The sequence below is a fragment of the Suncus etruscus genome, chromosome 2 (assembly GCF_024139225.1).
Source record: "Suncus etruscus isolate mSunEtr1 chromosome 2, mSunEtr1.pri.cur, whole genome shotgun sequence".
Classification (NCBI taxonomy): Eukaryota; Metazoa; Chordata; class Mammalia; order Eulipotyphla; family Soricidae; genus Suncus; species Suncus etruscus.
The window spans coordinates 102,351,415-102,364,747 of record NC_064849.1 but is presented as its reverse complement, the minus strand read 5'-3'; the positions used below and the strand labels follow the sequence as shown (position 1 = coordinate 102,364,747).

The following is a 13,333-nucleotide window of genomic DNA, read 5'->3' as shown; positions in this document are numbered from 1 at the left end:
ATTATATTATGTATACATTATATTATACATATATATGTTACATATGCAATGTATTTAAATATATTTTAAGGGCATGTGTATATATCTCATGCTTTAAATCATGAGACAGGTTAAGTTACCAAGGTAATGAGTATAACTAGAGAGAACTCAGTCCTGGAACACTCTAACTGCTAAACTGAGGGAAGAAATCAGCATAGGTGACTAAAAAGTTACTAACAGTACAGTAAAGAAAAGACAAGATTGTGGTTTTTGGTAGACAAGTAAATGAGGACTTTCTAAAGAGGAAGAAGATGGTATTGAAGAAAGGAACAAAAAAGTGAGGACAGGGGATATAGGTGTGGGGAACCTTGAAAAATTCTGAAATGTCTGAATTCTGAAATATGGCTCACTAAAATAGCCCAAACAGCATGAATGAACAGAAGAATTTAAGCAGTTTGAGGTCAGATAGCACTTTTCTCCCCAGGATATTGGATTATTTTTCATTTGTGATCTATTTTACAAAGGGTTAACATGTATGGCTTTAATGTACACAGTGGTCTACCTCCTCATCACCAAAGAGCCTCCACTCAAGTCCTCACGGCCCTTCTAATCTGTCTCTTTACCTCCTTACCTCAAATCTATTTGGTAAATCTGAGTATTGCAATCCAAGGCCCAGACTTGGTTATTGTTCAGTACTGTTTAGTCACTTGGGTTTTTTTTTTTTCTGTATGTACCATAGATAAGTGAAATCATTTAATATTTATCTTTCTTCCTATCACTTGATTTGTTTAACATGATACCCACCAGTTTCATCCAAATTGATAGAACTTTAAAGAGGAAAAGAAGAGGAAAGAGATGGGGCAGTCACTAGTGACAAAAATGGAATAAAGACATATTTTTAGATGGAAGAAATAACAGTTTGTAGGCCGGTAGGGATGATCCAATAAAAGGGGGAAATGATCATGGTGGAGAGGAGAGAAGTCCAGAAACCAAGTATGAGATCAACTGGGATCTTGTGCTCAGAGGAAACACTGACTTTCCGAGAGAATAAATAACTGGTAAGATTTAGTTCTTCATGGGATCTAGAGACTCTGCAGCCAGTCTGTCTACTTCCCAGGAGTCCTTTGTAATTATGTTATTCCAATTCAGGAGGTGTTGGAAATGGACTGATAATTGAATGAGAAGTTTAGAATTATAATTTAGAAGTTGTAAATACATTTTTTAAATAAAGCAATTTAGACTAAAGTTCTGTTGTATTTTAAGTTGTATTGTTTCCCCACCTAGTGGTGAGAAATCAGCAATTTACATTTTTAGGTACTTAAGCATCCAAAGAGGTCAAAAGAATATGCTTTTTTTTTTTTTTTTTTTTTTTTTGGTTTTTGGGCCACACCCGGCAGTGCTCAGGGGTTACTCCTGGCTGTCTGCTCAGAAATAGCTCCTGGCAGGTACGGGGGACCATATGGGACACCGGGATTCGAACCAAACACCTTAGGTCCTGGATCAGCTGCTTGCAAGGCAAACGCGGCTGTGCTATCTCTCTGGGCCCGAATATGCTTATTTTTAATAGTGTTCAAATCAACATTTTTTTTTGTCTTTCAAATCAACATTTTTAGTGACACACATTTCTTGGAACCATATTTTAAATTTTCCATTATTTTAATTGTTATAACTAAATCTACTAAATATGAAAAACAGAACCAAGGTTAAAGGGCTTTGGTATACTAATCACATAGGTGGTTATTAATAGTAATTAGAGAGAAAAAGTGAAATCATGAAAAGATAATAAATAATGAGACATGACTAAGGTTGAAAAAGGAATGATTAAACAGTTCTGACCCTGAGATCATTCATAATGTAAGAGTTTTGATTCTATGATTAGAAGAAAAGTAAGAGTTTGCTACTAGACACTTAATATCAACTAGAAATATTTAAATTTTTCTGGAATTTGAAACTTAAATAAGTTGCAAACTATCAGATATTTATACTTCACTCCATTTGGAAAACATTGGCTTACACGAGTCCTGGTTTAAAAGTTTCTCCTGTATTAAATATAGGAAGGCTTGTTCTAAAAAGAAGTTCACAGGATCAATAAGGGCAAGTACAGAACAAATATTTTTGTCACTTAGATTTCTTCCTGTTAGAAAAATAAACTCTGAAAATTAAAAGCTAGTTACAGATAAATATGGTATAAAGGTCAACAGCTTTACATCTTGAAAATCAGAAATTAGAACTCTAATAGCTTTTTTAAATGACAATCAGGGCTGGCAAGATATCACAGTGGGTAGGCACTTGATTTGCACCTGGCTGACTGGTGCAATCCTCATCATTCTATTTAGTTACCTGAATACCACTAAGAGTAAGCCATGAGTGAAGAGCCAGGACTAAGGACTAAGCCCTGAGCACTGCTAAGTGTAGGCAAAACAATAAGTAAATAAAAAAACCAAAAAGTTTTAAATTACAGTCATATTAAATTAAATTAACTTTCAAGTTCATTTTGACTTCTTCATGATATAGCAGGAAAGCAAAAGGTTTCACTTGTCCCTCAGCTTGACTTGCTTTATACCTAAGTTCACTATTTTTAGAGGGCTTTTCTCCATTTGGAGCCTTTTTTTCTGCACTTGATCATAGTTTAATCCCCCCATAATATTCACCTGTGTTTCTTCTCATCTTCTGTTTCTTTTATTCCTCACAACCATTTATATTTTTACGACTTCATATTTTGAAGATTTTAATGTTGTTACATATTATTAATTTAATCCTATATAAAATAAGCAAGATTTATTTGGGCCCCTGAATCAATATGTGTTGACTATATCCATCAATGTGTTCTGAACATATCCTTGTGAGTGTGTTTTGAATATATCCATAATTTTTCAAGTACTAGTTATTCAAACTGTTATAGGAAGTAAGCTGCAGGACCAGTAGTCTAGCTGATCTGACTTCACATCTTTCTTACTATTACTAGTACATTATTAAACCATACACATGACAGAAATTATATTCATAGCTTTCTCAAATGACTGTCATAATAACAAATTAACTAGCAAAGTGACAATGTGGTTCCTTAAAAGACTTTCAATCTCATGGTGGGAAAAAATAAAATAATAATTACTGTATAATTTTAACAATTCAGATGATCATTTTAATGATTTAAACTGGGGATCAAGTCAGCTCAATGAGTGTAAATGGGTTTCCTCAATTTGATTAGGGAAAGAATTATCTTGTAAAATGAAAAGGATTTAGACATTAAGAAGTGCTTGCTATTTGTGGATAAGAGCAATTTGTGCTGAGGAAGGAAACACTGACAGGTTTAGGAATAGGTTTAAACAAAAAAGACCAATAATAATATTATAAATTATGAGTGTCAGAGTGAATGCACTGTGGGTAGGGAGTTTGTCTTGTACATGGCCAACTCAACTTTGATTCCTGGCCATCTCATATGGTACCCTGAGCCTGCCGATGATAATTTCTGAGTGTAGAACCAGAAGCAACTATTGAGCACCACCAGTGTGGCCCCCAAACCAAAAATAAATATATAAGTATATATTATAAATTACATAAAAAGTGAAAGACATTAAAAGAGTAAGAAATTAAAAGGAACAAAGAAATTATACAAAGGTGTGGTACTTGCCACATCTGACCCCGTTTCATCCCTACACCATCAGGAGTGATTTCTGATCACAGAATAAGGAAGTAGCACAGATAGCTGTGGACCAAAAACAACAACCAGAAAAAATAATGTTAGGGAGTAAAATTATTGTGACTTCATGTAGTATTAGTAATAGAGATGGAAAGGACTTTAATAGAATATGGGCAAGGATGGGTATATATGTAGGTAAGATTGGAGGTTAAAGGAAAGTATTTTATTATTAAAATTTATATATAAAAGTTATTATTTTATGAGTAAAATAAGGGAAAAATTCCAAAGAAGGGCCAACTGGAAAAAAATATAATGAGATTTTAGAAAGTGTTAAGGATATTGTTGAGATTGAATGCCAATCATTTGCAATATCCACTGTCTATAAAAATGGTTATTTTCTCCTGAATTATAATCAACCTAACAATAGAAATGAGAAATAGAAATCATCCTATAAGTCATAAGTGGGTTATTGGGTTCAGGTACTAATAATACATTTTAAAAAATATTGAAGTGATTGAAATGAAGAGATTGTGGAGTCTTAGTCACAGATAATGGAAGCAAAGCCAACTGGAGAACATCTAGGAGCAAAGAATTGTAAATTCTTCTCTTTGTTACCAATACCTATAGAATCCATCAAATGCCTTAAGAATCCCAGAACTGAATTACTTACTACAACTTGATTAGAACTTATCACTACCTTTACTTGGAGAAACCCTAAAAGACTCAAGTTCTTCAATTCTCTATCATTTTCAATAGTAGTAGCATAAATATAAGGCAAAATTCTATTTTAATGGTACTGACCTCTTAAATCAGGGAAAAGATGGAAAAGAAAATAATAATTCAAACCTGATCCTGTTACTCTTTTCCCTTTTCCCTTGAAATATGAACATCTATTGCTTCTCTCAACATTTTCTTTCTCATTTTCAGAAGTCCTGTAAATGGAGAAAGTCAAGATGCTGTCAAGCACTCAGATGGTAAGGGACAAATAGGTGTTCTGTTATTTTATGACCTCAGACTCAGAAGTTTAATTATACTTTTAATTGTCCTTTTAGGAATTGGATCATTAATATCAATATAAGTATATAATATTTGTACTACTTGTTTTATCCTTTTGTCTTTATGACCTGATCCTATTCCTTACCTCACACTAAAGCAAATATTTTAATTTATTGAAAGTGTAGATAGATGTCTTTGGTGGTGAGAAATGTGCACCGGTGAAGCATGTTATACAGTGTATGACTGAAACTCAATTAAGAACATCTTTGTAACTGTGTATCTCCTGGTGATTCAAGTCAAGATTTATTTATATAAAAATAAAATAAAACATCAAAGGGGGAAATAACTAGATGTCTGTATATTTTCTTCTAATACAATTGTGTGAATACATTTATTTCAACTTATATGAAGATAAGCTTATAATTTTCTTTAATCTTATCTTTATTAAGTATTGTGGTTTTAGTGAAATTCATGCTCTATGTATATTTATTTTGTTCTGTAAACCACTGCCCTGCTTGGAAAACACTTCATAGTATGCATTCCATGCATAGACATTTTCTTTTCAACTCACTGAAACACATGTATGCTTTCTTGTCCATAACCCCATGGTGGACCTCTGGAAATTGAATAACCCAGCAGTAGATTGTTGCTTATAAGCTATTAAATAACTGTCTGGCCTGTGAAGAATGGGGTACCCTAATTGAACTATGTATGTTCTTACTCCCATCAGCGTTCTAGTGTTGCCAGACTAATATGTATATAATAATATCTCATTTTAAATTCAATCAACAATTGAATTTTAGAAACGTTTACTAATTTTTGTGGTTTTCTTCTCTCTTTTAATGCCATACCTATCCTTTGAAGCTTGACGGGCCTGATGTATTTTTCTGATTGACTTGCACAAGTCATTTATATTCTAAATATTAATACTTTCACATGTGATGTGAACATTGAAAAACCTTTTCTCATTCTATGTTATTAATTTAGCTCATGCTATTCATCAAAGAACATATATTTGATATAGTCAAATTCATTAAAATTTAATATGATGTATTTCTGCCTTTAATTTTGTAAACTAGCTTTATCCCTTAGAAAATTAAACATCACACGGGGGCCGGAGAGATAGCATGGAGGTAAGGCATTTGCCTTGCATGTAGAAGGTGGAATCCCGGCATCCCATATGGTCCCCTATGCCTGCCAGGGGCGATTTCTGAGCACAGAGCCAGGAGTAACCCCTGAGCACTGCCGGGTGTGACCCAAAAACCAAAAACCAAAAAAAAATTAAACATCCCATACATTCTTCTTTAGCCCCAATTTTAAAATTTCTATGAATGTTCTCTTTTTTCCCTATAAATTCTATCCCTGATTTTCAATGTAATTTGATCTCTTTGCACATGACCTATGAGAGTTACTAGAAATCCTAATTTATAATTAAGGAGCCAGTTTTATTATCATAATCCGATAAGCTATTTTCTCCATTAACTTGTGTACCAGCTTTATGCTCCATAAACTCTATGTGTCTGTATATTTTGTTATATTTTCATTATATATACATATCTATGTAAATTTAACTTTTAGTTCTATATGCTATTCCATTATTAGTCTAGTTTTCTAATACTAGTATCGTGTTTATTAATATTGATTTTCCTTAAAATTTGATTAGTTTATATCACTAAACACTTAAACAGTAAAATATTTTAATCTAATTAATTTGATTTTGTTTATAAAAGAAAACCATATAGGGGCTGGAATGGCTGGAATGGTGGCGCTAGAGGTAAGGCATCTGCCTTGCAAGCCCTAGCCTAGAATGAACCGCAGTTCCATCCTCCAGTATCCCATATGGTCCACTAAGCCAGGAGCGATTTATGAGCGCATAGCCAGGAGTAACCCCTGAGTGTGGCCCAAAAACAAAAATAAAAAAATAATGATTGAGAGCAACAAAGAAATGGGGACTAATAAAAAAAAAACATATAAAACAAATAAATAAAAGTGCTAGCACTTTGTAATTTCTTTTTTTATTTTTACTGAGGTACCAGGATTTTTAAAATTATTAATAATACTGGTTCATGACTACAATATTTCAGCTTCATACCCACTACCAGAGTTTCAGCATCTCTCTACCAATGTTCCTTCCATCTACCACCCATTAATTAACTCAGTTCTGGAGGTTAATTTTGAAGTTCTGTTGCCTTTGCCCATTTGTTATTTCCTTACTATGTTTCTTTTTAAGATTTTTTATTTTTGCTTTCAAAATATTAATAATGGCTTCTCAAGGACTTAATTCCAATAACCACACCTTACAATGTTTTTTTCATGTTTTGCACATAAGAAAGATCATTCTGTCCTTATGCCTTTCCTTCTAACTGACTTCACTGAGCATGATACTATCTAGTTTCATAAATGGTTCAGTGAACTGCATGATTTTATTTTTTCTTTTATCTGAATAACATTCCATTGTGTGTATATGCCACAATTTTTTAATCTAGTCATCAGTTCTTGGGCACTTGGGTTGTTTCCAGATGTTAGCTAATGTGAATAGTTCTGCATTCAGTATAGCTGCACAAATATCTTTTAAAAATAATATTTTGGAACCATAGTATAGATGCAAAAAAATGGAATTACTGGTTATATGGAAGCTCAATTCTCTGGGAAGTGTCCATTTTGTTTTCCAAATGTTTGTACCATTCAATATTCCCACCAGCAGTGGATGAAGGGTCCCTTATCTCCATAGCCACACCAATCCTGATCAGTTTTGTTCTTTGTGATGTGTGACAGTCTCACTGGTGTAAGGTAATATCTCATTATTGTTTTTCACAGTGGCTGAAACAGTTCGTATTAACCTCTTGTAATAATTTCCCAATATCTTTGTTCTACACAAGCCCACTGAAGCAGATGTGAATGCTTTTTATTTAGAACTCAAAGGTTTTATTTTTTAAATTTTATCAAAGTCAGTAAATTATGGGTTTTGTTTGTTTGTTTTTTTGATTGATTGGTTGCTTTTGGTTTTTGATACTCCAGGGTTACTCCTGACTTTGCACTCAGAAATTGCTCGTAGCTCTGGTGATCATATGGAATGCCGGGAATCTAACCAGGATCAGTCCTGGGTTGGCTGTGTGCAAAGCAAACACTTTACCACTGTGCTATCACTTTGGCCCAGTTAAATTATTTTATATCTAAGTTATAAGTACTAAAATACAGGTATTTTAACTTACCCTTTATAAGCATAAGTTATTATGAATTGTTCTGAGAATTTTGTTCCAATTTTGTATAAAATGCTTCTTAATTATAGTGCTTTTAATTTTATTCTTTGTTTTTTAACCCTTTAGGTGCTGGAAATATAGATGAGGTCAGATCTCTTTTCTTCTTATACTATATTTCTGTGAATAGTGATTATTATGATTTATTCTAAAGGTATAAACCAAATTAAAATTTGCATGAGAAATTATGATGGTTTTGTTTATAATTTACTTACCTAAAATATTTTAAACATAAATACCAATCAGTGATTAATAGTAATATCATAGAATTGACCATGACTTAATTCTAGCTACACATTTGGGATTGTACAGAAAAATATAAAGTGAGATATTTTGTGCTCACCTTCTCTGTTTATTCTTAAAAGGAAACCATATTTTTAAAGCCAACTTTGCATGCACTTAAATTTCAACCTGTTTTACTAAGTATTTGATCAATGAAATATGTATGTGCCCTTTTGAATAATTAAAATTTATCATTTTTCATGTCTTACTTATAGGAAGAGAGTGAAGGAGAAACCTATGAAGACATGTATGTTATACTTTTCATCTTATTTTCCTTTAAACATTATTATAATACTTGATTGTGTGAGATTGCATATAGAACTTCAGAGGAAAACATTGACTGACATTTAATTAGCATTTTATTTCAGAAAAAGGATTAAATATTCTTTACTTTTCTAAAATTTTATAAAGAACTCTCAAAAATCCATTGGTAAAGAGTTTAGAGACATATAGACTACTAAGTCCATTATAGGCAAGAATCAAAAGCCAAGAAGCTGCTTTTTTCCCCAGTGTGTGTTGTGAATTAATTTATATAGTGTAACTTCCTCATATGGGCATTGCTCACCTCTCTCAGTGTTATAAGAAATAAATCAGCAAGGCACAGATGCCAAAGTAACAAGAAAAGATGAAGCACTGAAGGGCTTTAAAATGAGTTTTAATAGCCCAGGATCCAGACATTTCTTGAAAAGTATAAATAAATATGGTTTTGTGATGACTCAGATATCTACATTTTCCTGCCCAGCCTCTTAGTCAATAAGTTCTGACTAATGTTTCTGAGACAAGGTTTATATGTATGTTCTGTACCTGTAGATGCAAGCTTGTAGAAACATATTAATTCCACTCACGCAGATCTGAGTAAGAACAGAACCTTTATAAATAATGATTTCCACTTGCTAGCACAAGTACTAATGGGAGTGGGCCAACACATAGGTGCAGTAGTTAAGGCCATACTTGGCATGCATCTGTTTCCATATCCTGGAACCCTAATACTAAAAACATCAGCCTGGTTTGAACAAGAATCATTTGGAATAGGCAGAATCCCCTAAGTATAGCTTAATTAAGTATAGCTGCCCCCCCAATTAACTAATAGGAAGCAGAAGCAGAACTATTAGAAGGTATATTCAGTTATATGTTTCCACAACTTTTAATAATATTCACATAGCTGAGAAAGTTAATAATCCATGGTCATTAACTAACATCTCTACTAAAGATATTGTCTTCTATGTGGATAGAGGCCGCTCTGGATAATGAACTTTTAGTACATCAACTCTTGGAAATGCTCAAATAGTTGGACAATTTTTATTCACAGAGAAGCAACCAAAGAACGAGAAAAGAAAAGAGAAAAGGAGGAAAAGAAGAGACTAGAACTGGAGAAAAAAGAACAGAAAGAGAAAGAAAAGAAAGAACAAGAAATCAGGAAAAAGTTTAAAGTAAGCTTTCTTACAGATGGATTAAAAAAATATAAGAGCCCCTTTATAACTCACAAAAAGGGACACCATTTTGAAACTATACATGATTGTTTAAATGATTATTTTCTAGACAAGTACTCATCTTCAAAACAGTAATTTTTGCCTAATGCATTTTCTTATACCTGCATAAGAATTATGATACAAAAAAAAGAATTATGATACAGTATGTGACCAGAGTGATAATATAGTGCTTGCATGTGACTAACTTCTATCCCCAGCATCTCATATCCCATCATATCCCACCACCAGAAGTGATCCCTAAGCAACATTGGGTGTGGCCCCAAAATTATAATACAATAAAATCCAAATAATCTGTGATTACTTATATCCAGTGGATGTTCAGGAAATCACATGTTGATTGAATGAGTGAATACTCACTTACTCAAGCCCATCTTTGCTCTCCTCATTACGTATTTTCATATTTTCCTACTTAAAATTTTATTTTAAGATATAGATATCACAGTGACATATATAATTGAGTATAATAAAAAACAAATGCCTTCAGGTGAATTTATTTCGTTTAAAGCTTTTATAAACTACTCCAAATATTGATCTTTTACATTTTTACCTTTATTTTACCCCTGAGCATCACCAGGTGTGGCCCAAAAACCAAACGAAAAAAAATAATTTAAGGATTAGAAAATTAGTGGTTTAGGGTTTACAGTCTAAACTAGATTATTCCTCTAAATAACAGAAACAGACTATTAATTTTCTTTTCTTGTTAAAAATTTTAATATAGAGTATGTAATATGGTTACAATAGTGTTAAATTGTGGTATTGGTATACAAAGTTACTGCACTCCACACCCTCCAAGGTACCCAAGATCTACACCCCTCTCCTTCTGTCACCCCTAGTCTGATCTTCATTCATTCATCACCTCAAGCTCTTTTCTTCTCCCACTGTCTAGTAATCAGTTTTGTAATCTGTGCCCAAAAGTTCATATTTATTTGATACTGTCTATTCCTATTTTGTTTCTATGCCACAGATGTATGAGATCACCCAGTATTTGTTCTTGTCCCTCTGATCTCTTTTTTCTATTTTTTTTCTTTTCTTTTTTTTGTTTTTGGGCCACACCCGGCGTTGCTCAGGGGTTACTCCTTGCTGTCTGCTCAGAAATAGCTCCTGGCAGGCACGGGGGACCATATGGGACACCGGGATTCGAACCAACCACCTTTGGTCCTGGATCGGCTGCTTGCAAGGCAAACGCCGCTGTGCTATCTCTCCGGGCCCCCTCTGATCTCTTTTAATTAATATAATATCTTCCAGTTCCATCCATGTTGCAGTAAACAGCATGATTTCATATTTTTTACAAATATATAAAATAGCTACATAATATTTTTATTATGTAAAGTTATTTCCAGAATGTTGTTTTTATTTATAGCAGGTAACAGCTGCTTCTAGTTTATGTAGCAAGTACTACAAAGAGAAAATGCTTTTTACTATGAGTATAAACTATTACCATCAACCTACCTTTCTTTTTACTGTTTTAGACCTATATAGAACCAGATCTATATAGAATCATAAATCAAACTACAAATGGGGAAAGTGTTCATTTTCCAGACAGATTGCTAACATATTCCACAGAAACACATAATATGCAGCATGGCTTGTTATACAAGAGTATTCTGGTACTAGTGACTTCTTTTGCAAATCTTTTTCAGAATTTCCATCACCCCTGTCTCCTGGACCCCACTTGTATGCTTTCTTGTTCTTTGCTGGACCCGACGACCTCTGTGATTTTTTTTCATCTCTTCTGTGATGGAAACAGTCACTAAGAATGCCATTCATCCTCAATTTCTAGTTCAAAGCATGAATGTTGAAAATAGGCAGAATGGCAAATTAGGGACACATCATTCAAAACTGCATTCCTTAAAGATTTTTCAAATAGGAAGAAAACCTGTTGTGATTTTTTTCACTTCCCTTTGCAGCTAACAGGCCCTATTCAAGTCATCCATCAGGCTAAAGCTTGCTGTGATGTCAAAGGCGGAAAGAATGAACTGAGCTTCAAGCAAGGGGAGCAAATTGAAATTATCCGCATCACAGACAACCCTGAAGGGAAATGGTTGGGCAGAACAGCAAGAGGGTCGTGTGAGTGCAAATACTGCTGTGACTTCAAAGTGTTTGCTTTAGAAGCCAATATTAAATGTTCAGATTCTTCCAAATTAAGGTAGGGCTATGTGGCACTTAACAAAGATGGAAGATTTTTAAATGACAGGGGCAAATATGGGTTCTGTCTTTACTTCATCGGTGCAATTCTTTTAGTGGGGAACAATGTAAATATTTACAGAAAGAGGCTAAGAGCCTTGATTTCTTTACTATTTAAAAGGCTAAAAAAGATCTACATCAGTCCCTTGAAATCTTTAAAATCGACTCTAGTCTTAAACAACACCGTAAGACTTTTACAAAATATAGTAAAACATGTGTAGTGAATCTAGCAATCAGAATTGCAAGCAAAGTCAGGGATAGGAAAATATTTTCTGCCAAGGGACATTGAATTATTTATAATATTATTCGTGGAGCATATAATAATATATGCAGATGGACAACAGGCAGCCAACAAGATGCATACTTGTCTGTCTACTTATGGACCAGAGCCAGATCACATGATCCAGGGGCTTTCTACAATCCTTTGGTCTGTGTGTTGCCAGTCCCTAAAATAAATAAGAGAAATTTTTACAAAGAAAATGTACAATTAGCATTTTATTGACAACTTGAATATATTTAAGCTCCATTTACCTGAAAATGAATCATTGTCGTTTGGCAGATGGCTATATTAAAACAACTGCCGTAGAGATTGACTACGATTCTTTGAAACGGAAAAAGACATCTCTCAGTGCCCTTTCATCCAGACCTCCAGAAGATGACCAGGATGTATATGATGATGTCGCAGAGCAGGACACCAAGAGCAGGTATGTACAGATATGCAAAACTAATGAAACCATCTTCTGGTCAGAGAGGATCTACTTTAAGATCCAGAATTTTCTACTATGGGATTAAATGCCATTTAGTGTAACTCTATAGTGGATTTAAGGCAATGTGATACTTTATAGGGTTATCTTTTGCTCTTTCAAATGGGCCATTTGTCAAATCTTGGCAAATGTATGGTCATATTTCAAATTGCTATCTAAGAATCCTCATTCTGATTTTTATCTTAGGGATATGCTTAAAGAAAATAAAATGTTGTAAAGTATGAAGCATAAAGGGTTTGGGAATAGAGGTCCAATGAAAGAGCATATTTCAAAGATATGTGAGGCTCTGAGTATATGTATGTATGTATTTATAATTATATATTAATAAACAATATTATAATATTAATGTTACTGAGAATATATTATTATGTGAATATGTTTATATTAATATTACATTGTTATTATTGTGGCATATTATATAATTATATATTGTTGTTATAATAATGATTAATTTGTTTTAATATATTAAATTATAAGTATTAAAGTATGTATATATCTTTATATATCTGGACAAATACCAAAACTTTTTAATTCTGAAATCTTCAACTCTACATATATTTGTTGCTTATATCTGAAGATAAAAACAGGCCAGAGATATAGTATAAAGCATAAAGTGCTCACCTTCCATGCAGTCACTTCAGCTGCAATCTGGGTTTGATCCTCACCAGCATCCCCTATGATCCCCTAAGCATCCTAGGAGTGATCCTTGATTGCAGGGCGAGGAGTAAGCCCTGAACACGG

At 33.4% G+C, this 13,333-nt stretch overlaps 1 protein-coding gene across 1 annotated transcript in view; it reads left to right on the top strand.

Moving 5' to 3' along the window:
* FYB1 (FYN binding protein 1) overlaps window positions 1-13,333 on the top strand; it is a 97,443-nt gene that overhangs the window by 52,769 nt on the left and 31,341 nt on the right. Inside the window, 6 exon segments of the mRNA XM_049767686.1 lie at window positions 4,547-4,593; window positions 7,942-7,961; window positions 8,370-8,401; window positions 9,464-9,584; window positions 11,552-11,711; window positions 12,388-12,532. Coding sequence (XP_049623643.1) covers window positions 4,547-4,593; window positions 7,942-7,961; window positions 8,370-8,401; window positions 9,464-9,584; window positions 11,552-11,711; window positions 12,388-12,532 — 525 coding nt within the window.